The sequence below is a fragment of the Oncorhynchus mykiss genome, chromosome 11 (genome assembly GCF_013265735.2).
Source record: "Oncorhynchus mykiss isolate Arlee chromosome 11, USDA_OmykA_1.1, whole genome shotgun sequence".
NCBI lineage: Eukaryota > Metazoa > Chordata > Actinopteri > Salmoniformes > Salmonidae > Oncorhynchus > Oncorhynchus mykiss.
The window spans coordinates 78,706,586-78,723,665 of record NC_048575.1 but is presented as its reverse complement, the minus strand read 5'-3'; the positions used below and the strand labels follow the sequence as shown (position 1 = coordinate 78,723,665).

The following is a 17,080-nucleotide window of genomic DNA, read 5'->3' as shown; positions in this document are numbered from 1 at the left end:
TTGGCTTTAGAACTTTAGAACTTTAGAACTTTTGAACATGACTTTAGAACTTTAGAAAGGCAGGGCAGGATGGATATAGGTCTCTAGCAGTTTGGGTCGAGAGTGTCACCCCCTATTGAAGATGGGGATGACTACGGTAGCTTTCCAATCTTTAGGGATCTCGGGTGATACGAAAGAGAGGTTGAACAGACTGGTAATAGGGGTTGCAACAATGGCGGCAGATAATTTTAGAAAGAGAGTGTCCAGATTGTCTAGCCCAGCTGATTTGTATGGGTCCAGGTTTTGCAGCTCTTTCAGAACATCTGCTATCTGAATTTGGGTGAAGGAGAAGCTGGGGAGGCTTGGGAAAGTAGCTGTGGGGGGTGTGGAGCTGTTGGCCGGGGTTGGGGTAGCCAGGAGGAAAGCATGGCCAGTCGTAGAGAAATGCTTATTGAAATTCTCGATTATTGTGGATCTATCGGTGGTGGCCGTGTTACCTAGACTCATTGCAGTGGGCAGCTGGGAGGAGGTGCTCTTATTATCCATGGACTTTACAGTGTCCCAAAACTTTTTGTGGTTAGAGCTACAGGATGCAAATTTCTGTTTGAAAAAGCTAGCCTTTGCTTTCCTGACTGACTGCTTGTATTGGTTCCTGACTTCCCTGAAAAGTTGCATATCGTGGAAATATTAGATGCTAGTGCAGTCCACCACAGGATGTTTGTGTGCTGCTCGAGGGCAGTCAGGTCTGGAATGAACCAAGGGCTATATCTGTTCTTAGTTCTGCATTTTCTGAAAGGGGCATGCTTATTTAAGATGGTGAGGAAATTACTTTAAAGAACGACCAGGCATCCTCTACTGACGGGATGAGGTCAATATCCTTCCAGGATACCCGGGCCAGGTCGATTAGAAAGGCCTGCTCGCAGAAGTGTTTTAGGGAGCGTTTGACAGTGATGAGGGGTGGTCGTTTGACCGCAGACCCATAGCGGATGCAGGCAATGAGGCAGTGATCGCTGAGATCCTGATTGAAAACAGCAGAGGTGTATTTGGAGGGCGAGTTGGTCAGGATAATATCTATGAGGGTGCCCATGTTTACAGATTTAGGGTTGTACCTGGTGTGTTCCTTAATAATTTGTGTGAGATTGAGGGCATCTAGCTTAGATTGTAGGACGGCCAGAGTGTTAAGCATATCCCAGTTTAGGTCACGTAGTGGAACGAACTCTGAAGATATATGGGGTGCAATCAATTCACATATGGTGTCCAGGGCACGGCTGGGAGCTGAGGGGGTCTATAACAGGCGGCAACAGTGAGAGACTTATTTCTGGAGAGATTTGTTTTTAAAATTAGAAGCTCGAACTGTTTGGGCCTAGACCTGGAAAGTATGACAGAACTTTGCAGGCTATCTCTGCAGTAGATTGCAACTCCTCTTCTGTGGCAGTTCTATCCTGACAGAAAATATTGTAGTTGGCGATGAAAACCTTTTTGGTGGCCTTCCTAAATCAGGATTCAGACACGGCAAGAACATCAGGGATGGGGAGTGTGCTAAAGCAATGAGTAAAACAAACTTAAGGAGAGGGCTTCTGATGTTAACATGCATGAAACCAAGGCTTTTTTGGTTACATAAGTCAACAAATGAGAGTGCTTAGGACCACATCACGTGAGGAACAGAGGAGGAGTAGGATGATGGTACGGCTAAAGGCTATCAAAACTGGTCGTCTAGTGCATTGGGGACAGAGGATAAAAGGAGCAGATTTCTGGGCGTGATAGAATATATTCAGGGCATAATGTTCAGACAGGGGTATGGTGGGATGCGGGTACAGTGGAGGTAAACCTAGGCATTGAGTGATGATAAGAGAGGTTGCATCTCTGGACGCACTAGTTATGCTGGGTGAGGTCACCGCATGTGCGGGAGGTGGGACCAAGGTGGTATCTGAGGCATGTTGAGTGGGACTAGGGGCTCCGCAGTAAACTGAAACAAAGATAACTATCCTAAACAACAGTATACAAGGCATATTGACATTTGAGAGAGACATAAATGATCTAATGACTCTGCCTCCTCACAGCAAAATCTGCAGATCTGGGAAGATTGTATCCCCCATATATATAACATTCTATTGGTTGCAAGAATTTTGTTTTGTAATTAAAAATGGAAAAATGTGAAGTTTTGAATCCGGCGTTGTTTTGCGTATCAATTCATAAACCATGTGCCATGGAATGGGTACATCGAAAATCTCTTCCCAACTATTTTGCAATTTATATGGCACAGCTGTCAGTTTTTTAGTCGGAAATTAAATTGGTTTATGTTTTTATTTATCACACTTTTCTTTAACCATTTATGTTCTTTAATGCAGGGCCGACATACAAGTTCCTTACTTTTTTCCCATTCTACTTGCCTCGTCCATTTTTGTGGTAATGCAATCACACTGCACACTGCCCATCTGAACCCATCTGGACAAGAGGAATACCTACAGTACATGGGAGATATGTATACTGTAGCTAAGAAAGTAATACAAAGTGTATGTTGTGTAGTTAGCTGATAGTAGCCCATGTGCCTCACCCTAATAATTTGGTTCCTTTCCCCCTCAAAACTTAGCCTACTGTTCTGACTTGATGGTGCACGTGTAGCCTATAGCCTGTTTTCAAGAAATGTCATTGTCAAATATGGTAAGAGCCCCCTCTATTTATCCTATGGTTCTGACTTGGTGTACAGGGAGAACACTGTAAGAACGGCCCATGTTCTGAATTCTGTCACTGTACATTTCAAAAGTGCTGAAGAAATAGTTATATTGACCACGTCCGTCCTAAATTCGCTCATTAATGTCTTAATCAAAAATACGGATTGCCTCTTATCTGTTTATCGTCCCCTTATGCCATAGTTTGTACATCTCAATTGTCAGTAGAAACTTACATTTGTTTCAGCAAGTCAGCCATATCAGATATATTTTTTTTTAATGCATTAAATGACGCCGAATTAACTGTTTCACTGCCAGACAAGACTCCTCTGATAGCCAGGTGTAGTATTTAAGTATTTATGAAGCATCTATTTTGTTTTTATGAAGATGTTATGAAAGCTCTTTCCACGTGGTTGCTGCTAAAACTGATAATGATTTCTAGATGTGTTTGTGTTTCTTTAGGCTATGTTCTAGAAGACATCTCATTCTACATAATGTGTTCCTTTAGGTTATGTTCTAGTAGACATCTCACTCTACATAATGTGTTCCTTTAGGTTATGTTCTACAAGACATCTCACTCTACATAATGTGTTCCTTTAGGTTATGTTCTAGAAGACATCTCACTCTACATAATGTGTTCCTTTAGGTTATGTTCTAGAAGACATCTCACTCTACATAATGTGTTCCTTTAGGTTATGTTCTAGAAGACATCTCACTCTACATAATGTGTTCCTTTAGGTTATGTTCTAGAAGACATCTCACTCTACATAATGTATTCCTTTAGGTTATGTTCTAGTAGACATCTCACTCTACATAATGTGTTCCTTTAGGTTATGTTCTAGAAGACATCTCACTCTACATAATGTGTTCCTTTAGGTTATGTTCTAGAAGACATCTCACTCTACATAATGTATTCCTTTAGGTTATGTTCTAGTAGACATCTCACTCTACATAATGTGTTCCTTTAGGTTATGTTCTAGAAGACATCTCACTCTACATAATGTGTTCCTTTAGGTTATGTTCTAGAAGACATCTCACTCTACATAATGTGTTCCTTTAGGTTATGTTCTAGAAGACATCTCACTCTACATAATGTATTCCTTTAGGTTATGTTCTAGTAGACATCTCACTCTACATAATGTGTTCCTTTAGGTTATGTTCTAGAAGACATCTCACTCTACATAATGTGTTCCTTTAGGTTATGTTCTAGAAGACATCTCACTCTACATAATGTGTTCCTTTAGGTTATGTTCTAGAAGACATCTCACTCTACATAATGTGTTCCTTTAGGTTATGTTCTAGAAGACATCTCACTCTACATAATGTGTTCCTTTAGGTTATGTTCTAGAAGACATCTCACTCTACATAATGTGTTCCTTTAGGTTATGTTCTAGAAGACATCTCACTCTACATAATGTGTTCCTTTAGGTTATGTTCTAGAAGACATCCCACTCTACATAATGTGTTCCTTTAGGCTATGTTCTAGAAGACATCTCACTCTACATAATGTGTTCCTTTAGGTTATGTTCTAGAAGACATCTCACTCTACATAATGTGTTCCTTTAGGCTATGTTCTAGAAGACATCTCACTCTACATAATGTGTTCCTTTAGGCTATGTTCTAGAAGACATCTCACTCTACATAATGTGTTCCTTTAGGTTGTTCTAGAAGACATCTCACTCTACATAATGTGTTCCTTTAGGCTATGTTCTAGAAGACATCTCACTCTACATAATGTGTTCCTTTAGGCTATGTTCTAGAAGACATCTAACTCTACATAATGTGTTCCTTTAGGTTGTTCTAGAAGACATCTCACTCTACATAATGTGTTCCTTTAGGCTATGTTCTAGAAGACATCTCACTCTACATAATGTGTTCCTTTAGGCTATGTTCTAGAAGACATCTCACTCTACATAATGTGTTCCTTTAGGTTATGTTCTAGAAGACATCTCACTCTACATAATGTGTTCCTTTAGGTTATGTTCTAGAAGACATCTCACTCTACATAATGTGTTCCTTTAGGTTGTTCTAGAAGACATCTCACTCTACATAATGTGTTCCTTTAGGTTATGTTCTAGAAGACATCTCACTCTACATAATGTGTTCCTTTAGGTTGTTCTAGAAGACATCTCACTCTACATAATGTGTTCCTTTAGGTTATGTTCTAGAAGACATCTCACTCTACATAATGTGTTCCTTTAGGTTATGTTCTAGAAGACATCTCACTCTACATAATGTGTTCCTTTAGGCTATGTTCTAGAAGACATCTCACTCTACATAATGTGTTCCTTTAGGTTATGTTCTAGAAGACATCTCACTCTACATAATGTGTTCCTTTTGGCTATGTTCTAGAAGACATCTCACTCTACATAGTCTGTCATCTGACTATCATCATTGCAGTGACATTTGGTGTGCTATCAAAGACTAGCTGAACAGAGGTAAAATAGAGCAGAAAGTCTTTAATAATTTGATAGAAAAAGTAAACAACACATATAGAATATACAGTATTTACACAGATGTTGATCATTTTGATCACTAAACATAATGTAAAACATTTCAAGTTTTGACCTTCCAAAATGAAAAAATATACCTACATATTTACAGGCTTTTTATATTTTCAATTGCATAAATGAACAATGAACAATTGAACATTCAAGAAAATATTAAACTGACCTAAAAAAACTTGAACTTTTATTTAAGTTTCCATTGGAAGATTTTATGAATGTCTCAACTAGTAAGTCATATTGTGTAAGACATACTACTTTTGTCAATTTAAAAAATGACTTTCTAAGTACCATTAAACAGTGTAAATGTACTCAGGCAGTCTTCAGTGCATTGAATCAACTGTGGTAATTCATCAGGATTAACTCTCTCTCTCATGGTGCTCTCTGTTCCATCAAGTTCTCAGTGGGATTGGTGTCATTAGTTCACAGATTTACTGCACACTCCTGAAATAAAAAATCAATTATTATACTTATATAATTAATAACTTAATTAACTACTAATAAATAGAGACTCAAGATGTACTGACATACTGATGTACTGATATACTGATACTGGTATACTGATGTACTGATATATAGGTGTACTGATGTATAGTGATGTACTGATATAATACTGATGTACTGATATAGCAATGAATCGATGTACTGACTTATTGATGTACTGATATTCTGATGTACTGATATAATACTGGTGTACTGATATAATACTGATGTACTGATATAATACTGAAATACTGATATGTTGTCCTCACCTTTGTTTTTTCATTATTTTCTCAATGGTTTTCTTGGCAAATGGAGCCTCTGGATTCAGACACTTTTTCCCTTCTCCATTCTTCAGAGTGACACTGAATATACAAGGAGAGAGAGACTACTGTTAGAAGTTAGCCTTCACCACTTTCCAACTGAGCATATAGAGAAATAATATTATCCTACTAGCAGGTGTACAAATAAATAGCAACATTTACCATTGTGTCCATCTACTGAACTGGTCACAATATGCACTGATATTAATATGAGACAGACAGACAGACAGACAGACAGACAGACAGACAGACAGACAGACAGACAGAAAGACAGACATTTCTTACATGATCTCCATGTTCCTGCAGGAGTGGCTGGAGGTGTACACCTCGAGCTTCTCAATGTGAAGAGGTTTAACACGGTTCACCAGTCCATTCTGACACTGGCACCGAGCTTTAGAATGACCCACCTGGCCTGGAGAGGACAAGACAAGTTTATGGCAGGTTTGGTTATGGCATTATTGCAGATAAGAACTAAACTCTTCAGTCAGAAATCAAACCTATTATTTTACTACACATCTCCCTGGCTTTGCAAGTTGCTTTGTATGCTACAGACTTCTAATAAAGATGTCAAAGATATTAGAAATATAATTCAAGATATTTCAGAGATGTTACCTTCAACATTGGCCAGGAGCAGACAGGCCAGGAAGCTGATGAGGACCGTTGATGTCATCGTGTTGGTCATGGATACTGCTTCTTCAGTTTCTTTTAGAGTCTGGATGGACAGCTCAGTCAAGTGATGGAAGTTGTGAATGGAGGAGAGAAGTGATAGAAGTTGAGAACGGAGGAGAGCTTGGCTTGTATTTATACTGTATTTATAATAAGCCCCACCCTTTCTCTGACAGTCATCCAATGAGAAGGGGAGACAGAGAAAGAGAGGGGTTTTCCCTTTCCTCTGTTTCAGCTCCTTTCTCCTTTTCCCTGCTTCTCCTTTCACACAGGATTTCCCATTTCTCAGAAACACTCTCTCTGACAGTGACATTTGAGGAGTGCTTAAAGGCAGAGAGGTGATACAATCTGTCTTTCCTCTTCCATCCCAAATGGCACCCTATTCCCTACATATTGCACTACTTTTGACCAGAGCCAAATAAACTATATAGTGCACTACTTTTGACCAGAGCCCTATTCCCTATGTAGTGCACTACTTTTGACCAGAGCCCTATTCCCTATATAGTGCACTACTTTAGACGAGAGCCCTATTCCTTATATTGTGCACTACTTTTGACCAGAGCCCTCTTCCCTATATAGTGCACTTCTTTTGACCAGAGGACTATGTGTGCCATTTGGAAGTTAACCACGGCCTTCGTGGTTTCATTTCCATGATATCAAAGATAACGACGCCAGGCTACTCTAAGACACGTTTGGCACCACTAAAAGGCGTCCCTATAATTCCCATGAGAAACAGTTCATACATGTATTATGACAACATTTTGTGAAGTTTTGGTCCAAGGGTTTTTTTCAGCTGTTCCTGAGACAAGCCAAAGTTCAGTAGTCAAAGTCTATGCCTGTTTGTCAGTGATTGGTCAACAGTAGGGATTCTTCAATGAAGTGTATGTTGTCATTCAATGAGAGACGACTCGTTTTCATGCATATTATTGCACTTGAGAAACACTGCATCCAAACATTTTAGTTGCATGTAAAATTGTACGACTAAGATCTCCCTTTTCAACTTGAAGAATTTGAAAGTGTCGAGTCGTCTCTCTTGAACATACCAAAACAACCTGGGACATGGGACTTGGGACTGTATTTAAATCAGTGTATTTTAATATTTTCAAACACAGGCCAAGACTTTTCAAGTTTATTTCCAAAATTACATACCAATATTCAACTACTTGCCTAATTAAAATGATCTAATACAGTAAAGATCTAATACAGTAATTGAATTTTTTTTTATCTGATCTCAGATCTTATTGTTTACCTGTAATTAAGAATCCCTGACAGATGAATGATCTGATCTCAGACCTGTAATAAAGGATCCCTGTCAGATGAATGATCTGATCTCAGACCTGTAATAAAGGATCCCTGTCAGATGAATGATCTGATCTCAGACCTGTAATAAAGGATCCCTGACAGATGAATGATCTGATCTCAGACCTGTAATTAAGGATCCCTGTCAGATGAATGATTTTAGCTAGTAACAGCTCCACAGTAATTGTACATTCTATCGTCAAATACCAACCATAAACAAATCCAATGCATTGTGTTTGTGTTAGAAAGGACCTTTGGCTCAGTATGGTATATTTAACAATAAGAGGAATGTGTTAATAGTAGACTACTGTAGAATAACTGACTGGGAGACAAGCAGGTTCTGTTGAAAGGTTCCCGTTTCCAGGAAAGAGGTTTAGGTGTCCTTTTGAAAAAAGGCCTAATGAAAGTGAAACTGAAATGGAATACAGGCCTAGTTCCCTCCTTATTGAAGGAATGTAGTTTCAGTTCTGGACTTTCACCTCTTACATCTGGTCGGTTTAAATGGGAGAGCAGGTAAATGGTTTGATTTCAAGGAAAACAGTGGTGTCCTTGTGTGTCAATAAACTTAGTAGTAGAGTAGTACACCTCCAAACTACCTCAAATGTATTAATTAACACATATTTCCTTTGAAGAATCTGCTACTTTTCACATTGACTTTTTTTGCAGAACAAAGAACCAACCAGACATGAAAGTTATTTTAGGAAACGCAACAAACAGACCACAGCAATACAGCCAAGAAGGATGATGGTACAGTGATGAAGACAATATCAGAGATTGACAGGTTTAAATGACATCAAGTGGTTTCAGTTAAGAGATGGGTAGAACAGAGACAAATAACATGATGACGTTGAAGAATATAAACCTGTGGTTTAAAACAGGAAGTGGCAATACGGAATTCCAAAGAATCACACAACTTTGTGAGTATGTGTGTTTGTGTGTGTGTGTGTGTGTGTGTGTGTGCATGTGTGTGTGTGTGTGTGTGTGTGTGTGTGTGTGTGTGTGTGTGTGTGTGTGTGTGTGTGTGTGTGTGTGTGTGTGTGTGTGTATATAGTAGAAACTACAGTAGAAACTGCCTTGTTAGTCTGTAATAAGACTTGTTTTGGTATGAACAGAGCTTCTCCTGTCCAGTTAATATCTGTTTCAGCAACTGCGTTGATTCAAAAGGCTAACCACACCACACACTGACCACGCACTGACCACACACTGACCACAAACTGACCACACACTGACCACACACTGACCACAAACTGACCACACACTGACCACACACTGACCACAAACTGACCACTCACTGACCACACACTGACCACGCACTGACCACACACTGACCACACACTGACCACACACTGACCACGCACTGACCACACACTGACTACACACTGACCACAAACTGACCACACACTGACCACGCACTGACCACGCACTGTCCACACACTGACCACACACTGACCACGCACTGACCACACACAAGACCTCAGAAAAAATATTGTAGACCTCCACAAGTCTGGTTCATCCTTGGGAGCAACTTCCAAATGCCTGAAGGTATCACGTTCACCTGTACAAACAATAGTATGCAAGTATAAACACCGCTTAGGAAGGAGACGCGTTCTGTCTCTTAGAGATGAACGTACTTTGTTGCGAAAAGTGGAAATCAGTCCCAGAACAACACCAAAGGACCTTGTGAAGATGCTGGAGCTGCAACTGCACATGGGGACAAAGATTGTACTTTTTGGAGAAATGTCCTCTGGTCTGTGAAACGAAAATAAAACTTTTTGGCAAGAATGACCATCGTTATGTTTGGAAGAAAAATGGGGAGGCTTGCAAGCTGAAGAACACCATCCCAACCGTGAAGTACGGGGGTGGCAGCATCATGTTGTGGCGGTGCTTTGCTGCAGGACGGACTGGTGCACTTCACAAAATAGATGGCATCATGATGCAGGAAAAGTATGTGGATATATTGAAGCAGCATTTCAAGACATCAGTCAGGAAGTTAAAGCTTGGTCGCAAATGGGTTTTCCAACTGGACAATGACTCCAAGCATACTTCGAAAGTTGTGGCAAAATGGCTTAAGGACTACAAAGTCAGGGTATTGGAGTGGCCATCACATAGTACTGACCTCAATCCCATAGAAAATGTGTGGGCAGAACTGAAAAAGCGTGTGCGAGCAAGGAGGCTTACCAACCTGACTCAGTTACACCAACTCTGTCTGGAGAAATGGGCCAAAATTCACCCAACATTGTGGGAAGCTTGTGGAAGGCTACGTGAAACGTTTGACCCAAGTTAATAATATATCTTAATGAGGTTTAGCATTGACTGAGTGATTTGTCCCAGAAATATTTAGCACCAACCTATTGTTAGTTACCCATTCTAAAACATACTGGAGCTCTATGTTAAGTGTCTCAGTTATTTATTTTACTGTAGCAGCCGACTTGTATACTGTTGAGTCATTAGTGTACATAGACACACAGGCTTTATTCAAGGTCATTGGAAGGTCATTTGTAAAAACAGAAAACAATAGTTGCCCTAGCCGGCTGCCCTGCGGTACACCACACTCAACTGAATTTGCATGAGAGACCATTCCATTATCAAGAACCCTCTGTGTTCTATTAGATAGGTAACTAACTCTGTGTTCTATTAGATAGGTAATTTTGTCTTCTATTAGATGGGATAATCTGTGTTCAATTAGATAGGTAACTCTGGGTTCTATTAGACAGATAACTCTGTGTTCTATTTGATAGGTAACTGTGTTCTATTAGGGTAACTCTGTGTTCTATTGATAGGTAACTCTGGGTTCTATTAGATAGGTAACTCTGGGTTCTATTAGACAGATAACTCTGTGTTCTATTAGATAGGTAACTCTGGGTTCTATTTGATAGCTAGCTCTCAATCCATAATAAACCAGAAGATGCACATTTTTTCAGCAATAGATTATGATCAATGACATCAAAGGCTGCACTGAAGTCTGTAAGAACTGACACTGGAGTAGAGAAGCAGGTATGGAGAGTGAACATTTCATTTATGAAGTCTGTAAGAACTGACACTGGAGTAGAGAAGCAGGTATGGAGAGTGAACATTTCATTTATGAAGTCTGTAAGAACTGACACTGGAGTAGAGAAGCAGGTATGGAGAGTGAACATTTCATTTATGAAGTCTGTAAGAACTGACACTGAAGTAGAGAAGCAGGTATGGAGAGTGAACATTTCATTTTGCACAGACATGGAACAGGACAGGAACAGCGTCAGAGCACAATGACATACGACAATTAATGCAGAAGAGGGGAACAGAGCTGGTGAACAGACAGATGTAGAGGAGGTCAAGTCCAGGTGAGTGCAATGAATCACTGATGAGCGTGACGAGGGAAGTAGGTGTGAGAAATGATGGTGGCAGGAGTGCGTAGTGCAGGGCAGGGGGGGAGAGCGTAGTGCAGGGCAGGGAGGGAGAGCGTAGTGCAGGGCAGGGAGGGAGAGCGTAGTGCAGGGCAGGGAGGGAGAGCTTAGTGCAGGGCAGGGAGGAAGAGATTAGTGCAGGGCAGGGAGGGAGAGCGTAGTGCAGGGCAGGGGGGGAGAGCGTAGTGCAGGGCAGGGAGGGAGAGCGTAGTGCAGGGCAGGGAGGGAGAGTGTAGTGCAGGGCAGGGAGGGAGAGCGTAGTGCAGGGCAGGGAGGGAGAGTGGGAGAAGGCGTGACAAAGTCTTCCCATAAATTTATTCCAGCCAATCATCAGTCCTTTGTGTCAGTACCAAGGATGTTGAGTGCCCTTCCCTATAAGCATGTTGAACGTCTGTTGTTAATTTGTTTTCTGTCAAATAACTTTGTAATTGATCAAATACAATTTATTTTCCAAAAGTTTGCTAAGCATTTATAAAAGGCTGATTGGTCATCTATTAGAACCATTAAATGGTGCTCTGCTATTCTTGGGTAGCTGAATGACCTTTGACTCCCTCCGTGTCTGAGGGCGCACACCGTCTTCTAGGCTTCAACTGACGATAAGGCAAACAGGAGTCAAAGTGTATTCTGCTACCGACCTCAAGCAATTTACCATCAAGGTTGTCGGTACCAGGTGGTTTGTCCTTATTTATAGATAGCAAAAACAAATGTCACGTCTTCCACAACTACTTTGTGGAACTCAAATGCATGTCATACATAAGTTTTCTAGTCTTGTCAACAGCAAAGATATTAAAGTAGTTGGTAATATCAAAGGGTTTTTGTTATGAACAAGCCATCTGCCTCAATGAAGGATGGAGCCGAGTTGGCTTTTTTCCCTAGAATTTAATTTAAAGTCCTCAAAAGTGTTTTACTGTCATTCTTTATATTAGTTATCTATGTTCAGTAGTATAGTTTCTTATTTTCTTTATTTTAGATAAGTAATTTCTCAATTGACTCTATGTTTGCCAGTCTGCTGTGTTGTCAGACTTATTTGCTATTCCCTTTGCCTCATCCCACTCAGCCATACAGTTTTTCATATCATCATCTATCTCAAATCAAATCCAATTGTATTTGTCACATGCGTTGAATACAACAGGTGTAGTAGAGCTTACAGTGGTGAATACTACACTCCCTGCCCTGCACTTACACCGAGTCAATGTGCTGGGGTACAGGATAATCGAGGTAATTTGTAATGTGTCTATGCATTGATAGTAAACAGTGGGTAGGAGCAGTGTAAAAACAATGTAGATAGTCAGGGTGGCCATATGAATAGTTGTTCAGCAGGTTTATGGCTCGGGGGTAGAAGCTGTTAAGGAGCATTTTGGTCCCAGACTTGGCGCTCCAGTATCGCTTGCCGTGCGGTAGCAGAGAGAACAGTCTATGACTTGGGTGACTGGAGGGGATTTGGCAGTTCTAACAGTCACTTTCTTCATGGGCGCATGACAAAATCATGTCTCGGAGCTCTACGGCTTGGTTTTTGCTCTGACCTGCGTTGTCAACTGTGGGACCTTACATAGACAGGTGTGTGACTTCCCAAATCATGTCCAATCAATTGAATTTACCACAGGTGGACAATCAAGTTGTTGAAATATCTCAAGGATGATCAATGGAAACAGGATGTACCTGAGCTCAATTTTGAGGAAAAGAGGTCAAATAGAGCAAGAAGTAGAGTCAAATGCTTCTTTATTAATTTGATAGAAAACCTGAGAAATACATACATATATTCTTGACATTACATAATAAAAAAGTATATTTACATATTTACATGCTTTTTATTTTTTCCATTGGAAATGCTAGAAATGTCACTCAACTAGTAAGTCATATTGTGTAACAGATACTGACTTTGTACAGTTAAAAAACAACTTTCTAAGTACCATTCAACAGTGTAAACTTATATTTAGGCAGTCTTCAGGCAGTCTTCAGGCAGTCTTTAGGCTGTCTTCAGGCTGTCTTCAGGCTGTCTTCAGGCAGTCTTTAGGCTGTCTTCAGGCAGTCTTCAGGCTGTCTTCAGGCAGTCTTTAGGCAGTCTTCAGGCAGTCTTTAGGCTGTCTTCAGGCAGTCTTCAGGCAGTCTTTAGGCTGTCTTCAGGCAGTCTTCAGGGAGTCTTCAGGCAGTCTTCAGGTAGTCTTCAGGCAGTCTTCAGGAAGTCTTCAGGCTGTCTTCAGGCAGTCTTCGGGTAGTCTTCAGGCAGTCTTCAGGCAGTCTTTAGGCTGTCTTCAGGCGGTCTTCAGGCGGTCTTCAGGCAGTCTTCAGGCTGTCTTCAGGCAGTCTTTAGGCAGTCTTCAGGCAGTCTTTAGGCTGTCTTCAGGCAGTCTTCAGGCAGTCTTTAGGCTGTCTTCAGGCAGTCTTCAGGCAGTCTTTAGGCAGTCTTCTTTGCATTCCTCCAGCTCTCTCTCTCTATCGAGTTCTCACCTGAACTGGTGTCATTCATTTTACTGCACACTCCTGAAAGGAAAAAGAATCATTATCCATATATCATTAGTACATATATCATCAGTACATATATCAGTAATACATATATAATGTACATATAGTAATATACATATTACTGATATAATGCTGATGTTGAGATATAATACTGATATACTGATTTACTGATATTGTACTGATATAATACTTATATACTGATATAATACTGATATAATGATATACTGATTTACTGATATTGTACTGATATAATACTTATATACTGATATAATACTGATATAATGATGTACTGACATAGTACTGATGTAATACTGATGTACTTATATAATACTGATATACTGATATAATACTGATATAATGATATACTGACATAGTACTGATATAATAGTGATGTACTGATATCATATTGAAATACTGATAATACTGATGTACTGATATAATATGGAAATACTGATATAATACTGATGTACTGATATAATATGGAAATACTGATATCATACTGATGTACTGATATAATATGGAAATACTGATATAATACTGATGTACTGATATAATATGGAAATACTGATATCATACTGATGTACCGATGTAAAACTGATGTACTGAGTGTTGCTCTGTTCAGAAAGATGCATATGGATCAGTTAGTGTGTATTGAATCTGTAATGAAGTCTACATACCTTCGGTTTTTCATTATTTTCTCAATGGTTTTCTTGGCAAATGGAGCTTCTGGATTCAGACACTTCTTCCCTTCTCCGTTCTTCAGAGTGACACTGAATATACAAGGAGAGAGAGACTACTGTTAGAAGTTAGCCTTCACCACTTTCCAACTGATCATAGAGATAAATAATATTATCCTACTAGCAGGTGTGTATATCCTGTACCATTGTGTATATCTACTGAGCTGGTCATAATATGCACTGATATTAATATGGTACAGACAGACAGACAGACAGACAGACAGACAGACAGACAGACAGACAGACAGACAGACAGACAGACAGACTTCTTACATGATCTCCATGTTCCTGCAGGAGTGGCTGGAAGTGTACACCTCGAGCTTCTCAATGTGAAGAGGTTTAACACGGTTCACCAGTCCATTCAGACACAGGCACCAAGCTTTAGAATGACCCACCTGGCCTGGAGATGACAAGAACAGTTTATGGCAGGTTTGGTTATGGCATTATTGCAGCTAAGAACTAAACTCTTCAGTCAGAAATCAAACCTATTATTTTACTACACTTCTCCCTGGCTTTGCAAGTTGCTTTGTATGCTACAGACTTCTAATAAAGATGTCAACGATATTAGGAATATAATTCAAGATATTTCAGAGATGTTACCTTCAACATTGACCAGGAGCAGACAGGCCAGGAAGCTGATGAGGACCGTTGATGTCATCGTGTTGGTCATGGATACTGCTTCTTCAGTTTCTTTTAGAGTCTGGATGGACAGCTCAGTCAAGTGATGGAAGTTGTGAATGGAGGAGAGAAGTGATAGAAGTTGTGAATGGAGGAGAGCTTGGCTTGTATTTATACTGTATTTATAATAAGCCCCACCCTTTCTAAGACAGTCATCCAATGAGAAGGGGAGACAGAGAATGAGAGGGGTTTTCCCTTTCCTCTGTTTCAGCTTCTTTCTCCTTTTCCCTGCTTCTCCTTTCACACAGGATTTCCCATTTCTCAGAAACACTCTCTCTGACAGTGAAATTTGAGGAGTGCTTAAAGGCAGAGAGGTGATACAATCTGTCTTTCCTCTTCCATCCCAAATGGCACCCTATTCCCTACATAGTGCACTACTTTTGACCAGAGCCCTATTCCCTATATAGTGCACTACTTTTGACCAGAGCCCTATTCCTTATATTGTGCACTACTTTTGACCAGATCCCTCTTCCCTATATAGTGCACTACTTTTGACCAGAGCCCTATTCCCTATATAGTGCACTACTTTCGACTAGAGCCCTATTCCTTATATAGTGCACTATAATTGACCAGAGCCCTATTCCCTATATAGTGCACTACTTTAGACTAGAGGACTATGTGTGCCATTTGGAAGTTAACCACGGCCTTCGTGGTTTCATTTCCATGATATCAAAGATAACGACGCCAGGCTACTCTAAGACACGTTTGGCACCACTAAAAGGCGTCCCTATAATTCCCATGAGAAACAGTTCATACATGTATTATGACAACATTTTGTAAAGTCTTTGTGAAGTTTAGGTCCAAGGGTTTTTTTCAGCTGTTCCTGAGACAAGCCAAAGTTCAGTAGTCAAAGTCTATGCCTGTTTGTCAGTGATTGGTCAACAGTAGGGATTCTTCAATGAAGTGTATGCTGTCATTCAATGAGAGACGACTCGTTTTCATGCATATTATTGCACTTGAGAAACACTGCATCCAAACATTTTAGTTACATGTAAAATTGTACGACTAAGATCTCCCTTTTCAATTTGAAGAATTTGAAAGTGTTTTCACAGATTTATTTCCAAATACATTATTGAACATACCAAAACAACCTGGGACTTGGGACTGTATTTAAATCAGTGTATTTTAATATTTTCAAACACAGGCCAAGACTTTTCAAGTTTATTTCCAAAATTACTTACCAATATTCAACTACTTGCCTAATTTAAATGATCTAATACAGTAAAGATCTAATACAGTAATTGAAAAAAAATGTATCTGATCTCAGATCTTATTGTTTACCTGTAATTAAGAATCCCTGACAGATGAATGATCTGATCTCAGACCTGTAATTAAGGATCCCTGTCAGATGAATGATCTGATCTCAGACCTGTAATTAAGAATCCCTGACAGATGAATGATCTGATCTCAGACCTGTAATAAAGGATCCCTGTCAGATGAATGATCTGATCTCAGACCTGTAATTAAGAATCCCTGACAGATGAATGATCTGATCTCAGACCTGTAATTAAGGATCCCTGTCAGATGAATGATCTGATCTCAGACCTGTAATTAAGAATCCCTGACAGATGAATGATCTGATCTCAGACCTGTAATTAAGAATCCCTGACAGATGAATGATCTGATCTCAGACCTGTAATTAAGAATCCCTGACAGATGAATGATCTGATCTCAGACCTGTAATTAAGAATCCCTGACAGATGAATGATCTGATCTCAGACCTGTAATTAAGAATCCCTGACAGATGAATGATCTGATCTCAGACCTGTAATTAAGAATCCCTGACAGATGAATGATCTGATCTCAGACCTGTAATTAAGAATCCCTGACAGATGAATGATCTGATCTCAGACCTGTAATTAAGGATCCCTGTCAGATGAATGATCTGATCTCAGA

At 39.9% G+C, this 17,080-nt stretch overlaps 2 protein-coding genes across 2 annotated transcripts; both read right to left on the bottom strand.

The window, feature by feature from the left end:
• Positions 1-5,103: 5,103 nt before the first annotated feature.
• LOC100135977 (virus-induced CXC chemokine) lies at positions 5,104-6,691 on the bottom strand (the record flags this gene model as incomplete). Its single annotated transcript, NM_001124316.1, is given in 4 exon segments — positions 5,104-5,596; positions 5,905-5,997; positions 6,241-6,367; positions 6,568-6,691. Coding segments are annotated over 4 exon segments (303 nt in total). The 5' UTR covers positions 6,638-6,691.
• Positions 6,692-13,008: 6,317 nt separating this feature from the next.
• On the bottom strand, positions 13,009-15,289 carry LOC118937413 (C-X-C motif chemokine 11-1-like). Its single transcript, XM_036936457.1, has 4 exons — positions 15,107-15,289; positions 14,780-14,906; positions 14,447-14,539; positions 13,009-13,787 (listed from the first exon to the last, which is right to left on the bottom strand). Exons 1-4 carry the CDS (start codon positions 15,174-15,176, stop codon positions 13,775-13,777), a joined length of 303 nt encoding a protein of 100 aa, XP_036792352.1. The 5' UTR covers positions 15,177-15,289; the 3' UTR covers positions 13,009-13,774.
• Positions 15,290-17,080: the final 1,791 nt, after the last annotated feature.

Excerpts from the sequence above, each read along its gene's own strand:
- LOC118937413 (XM_036936457.1), bottom strand. The coding sequence starts at position 15,176 with ATGACCAACACGATGACATCAACGGTCCTCATCAGCTTCCTGGCCTGT. Across the intron at positions 14,907-15,106 it reads GCTCCTGGTCAATGTTGAAG|GCCAGGTGGGTCATTCTAAA; the intron begins GTAACATCTCTG and ends TGTCATCTCCAG. Across the intron at positions 14,540-14,779 it reads TGCAGGAACATGGAGATCAT|TGTCACTCTGAAGAACGGAG; the intron begins GTAAGAAGTCTG and ends TTGTATATTCAG.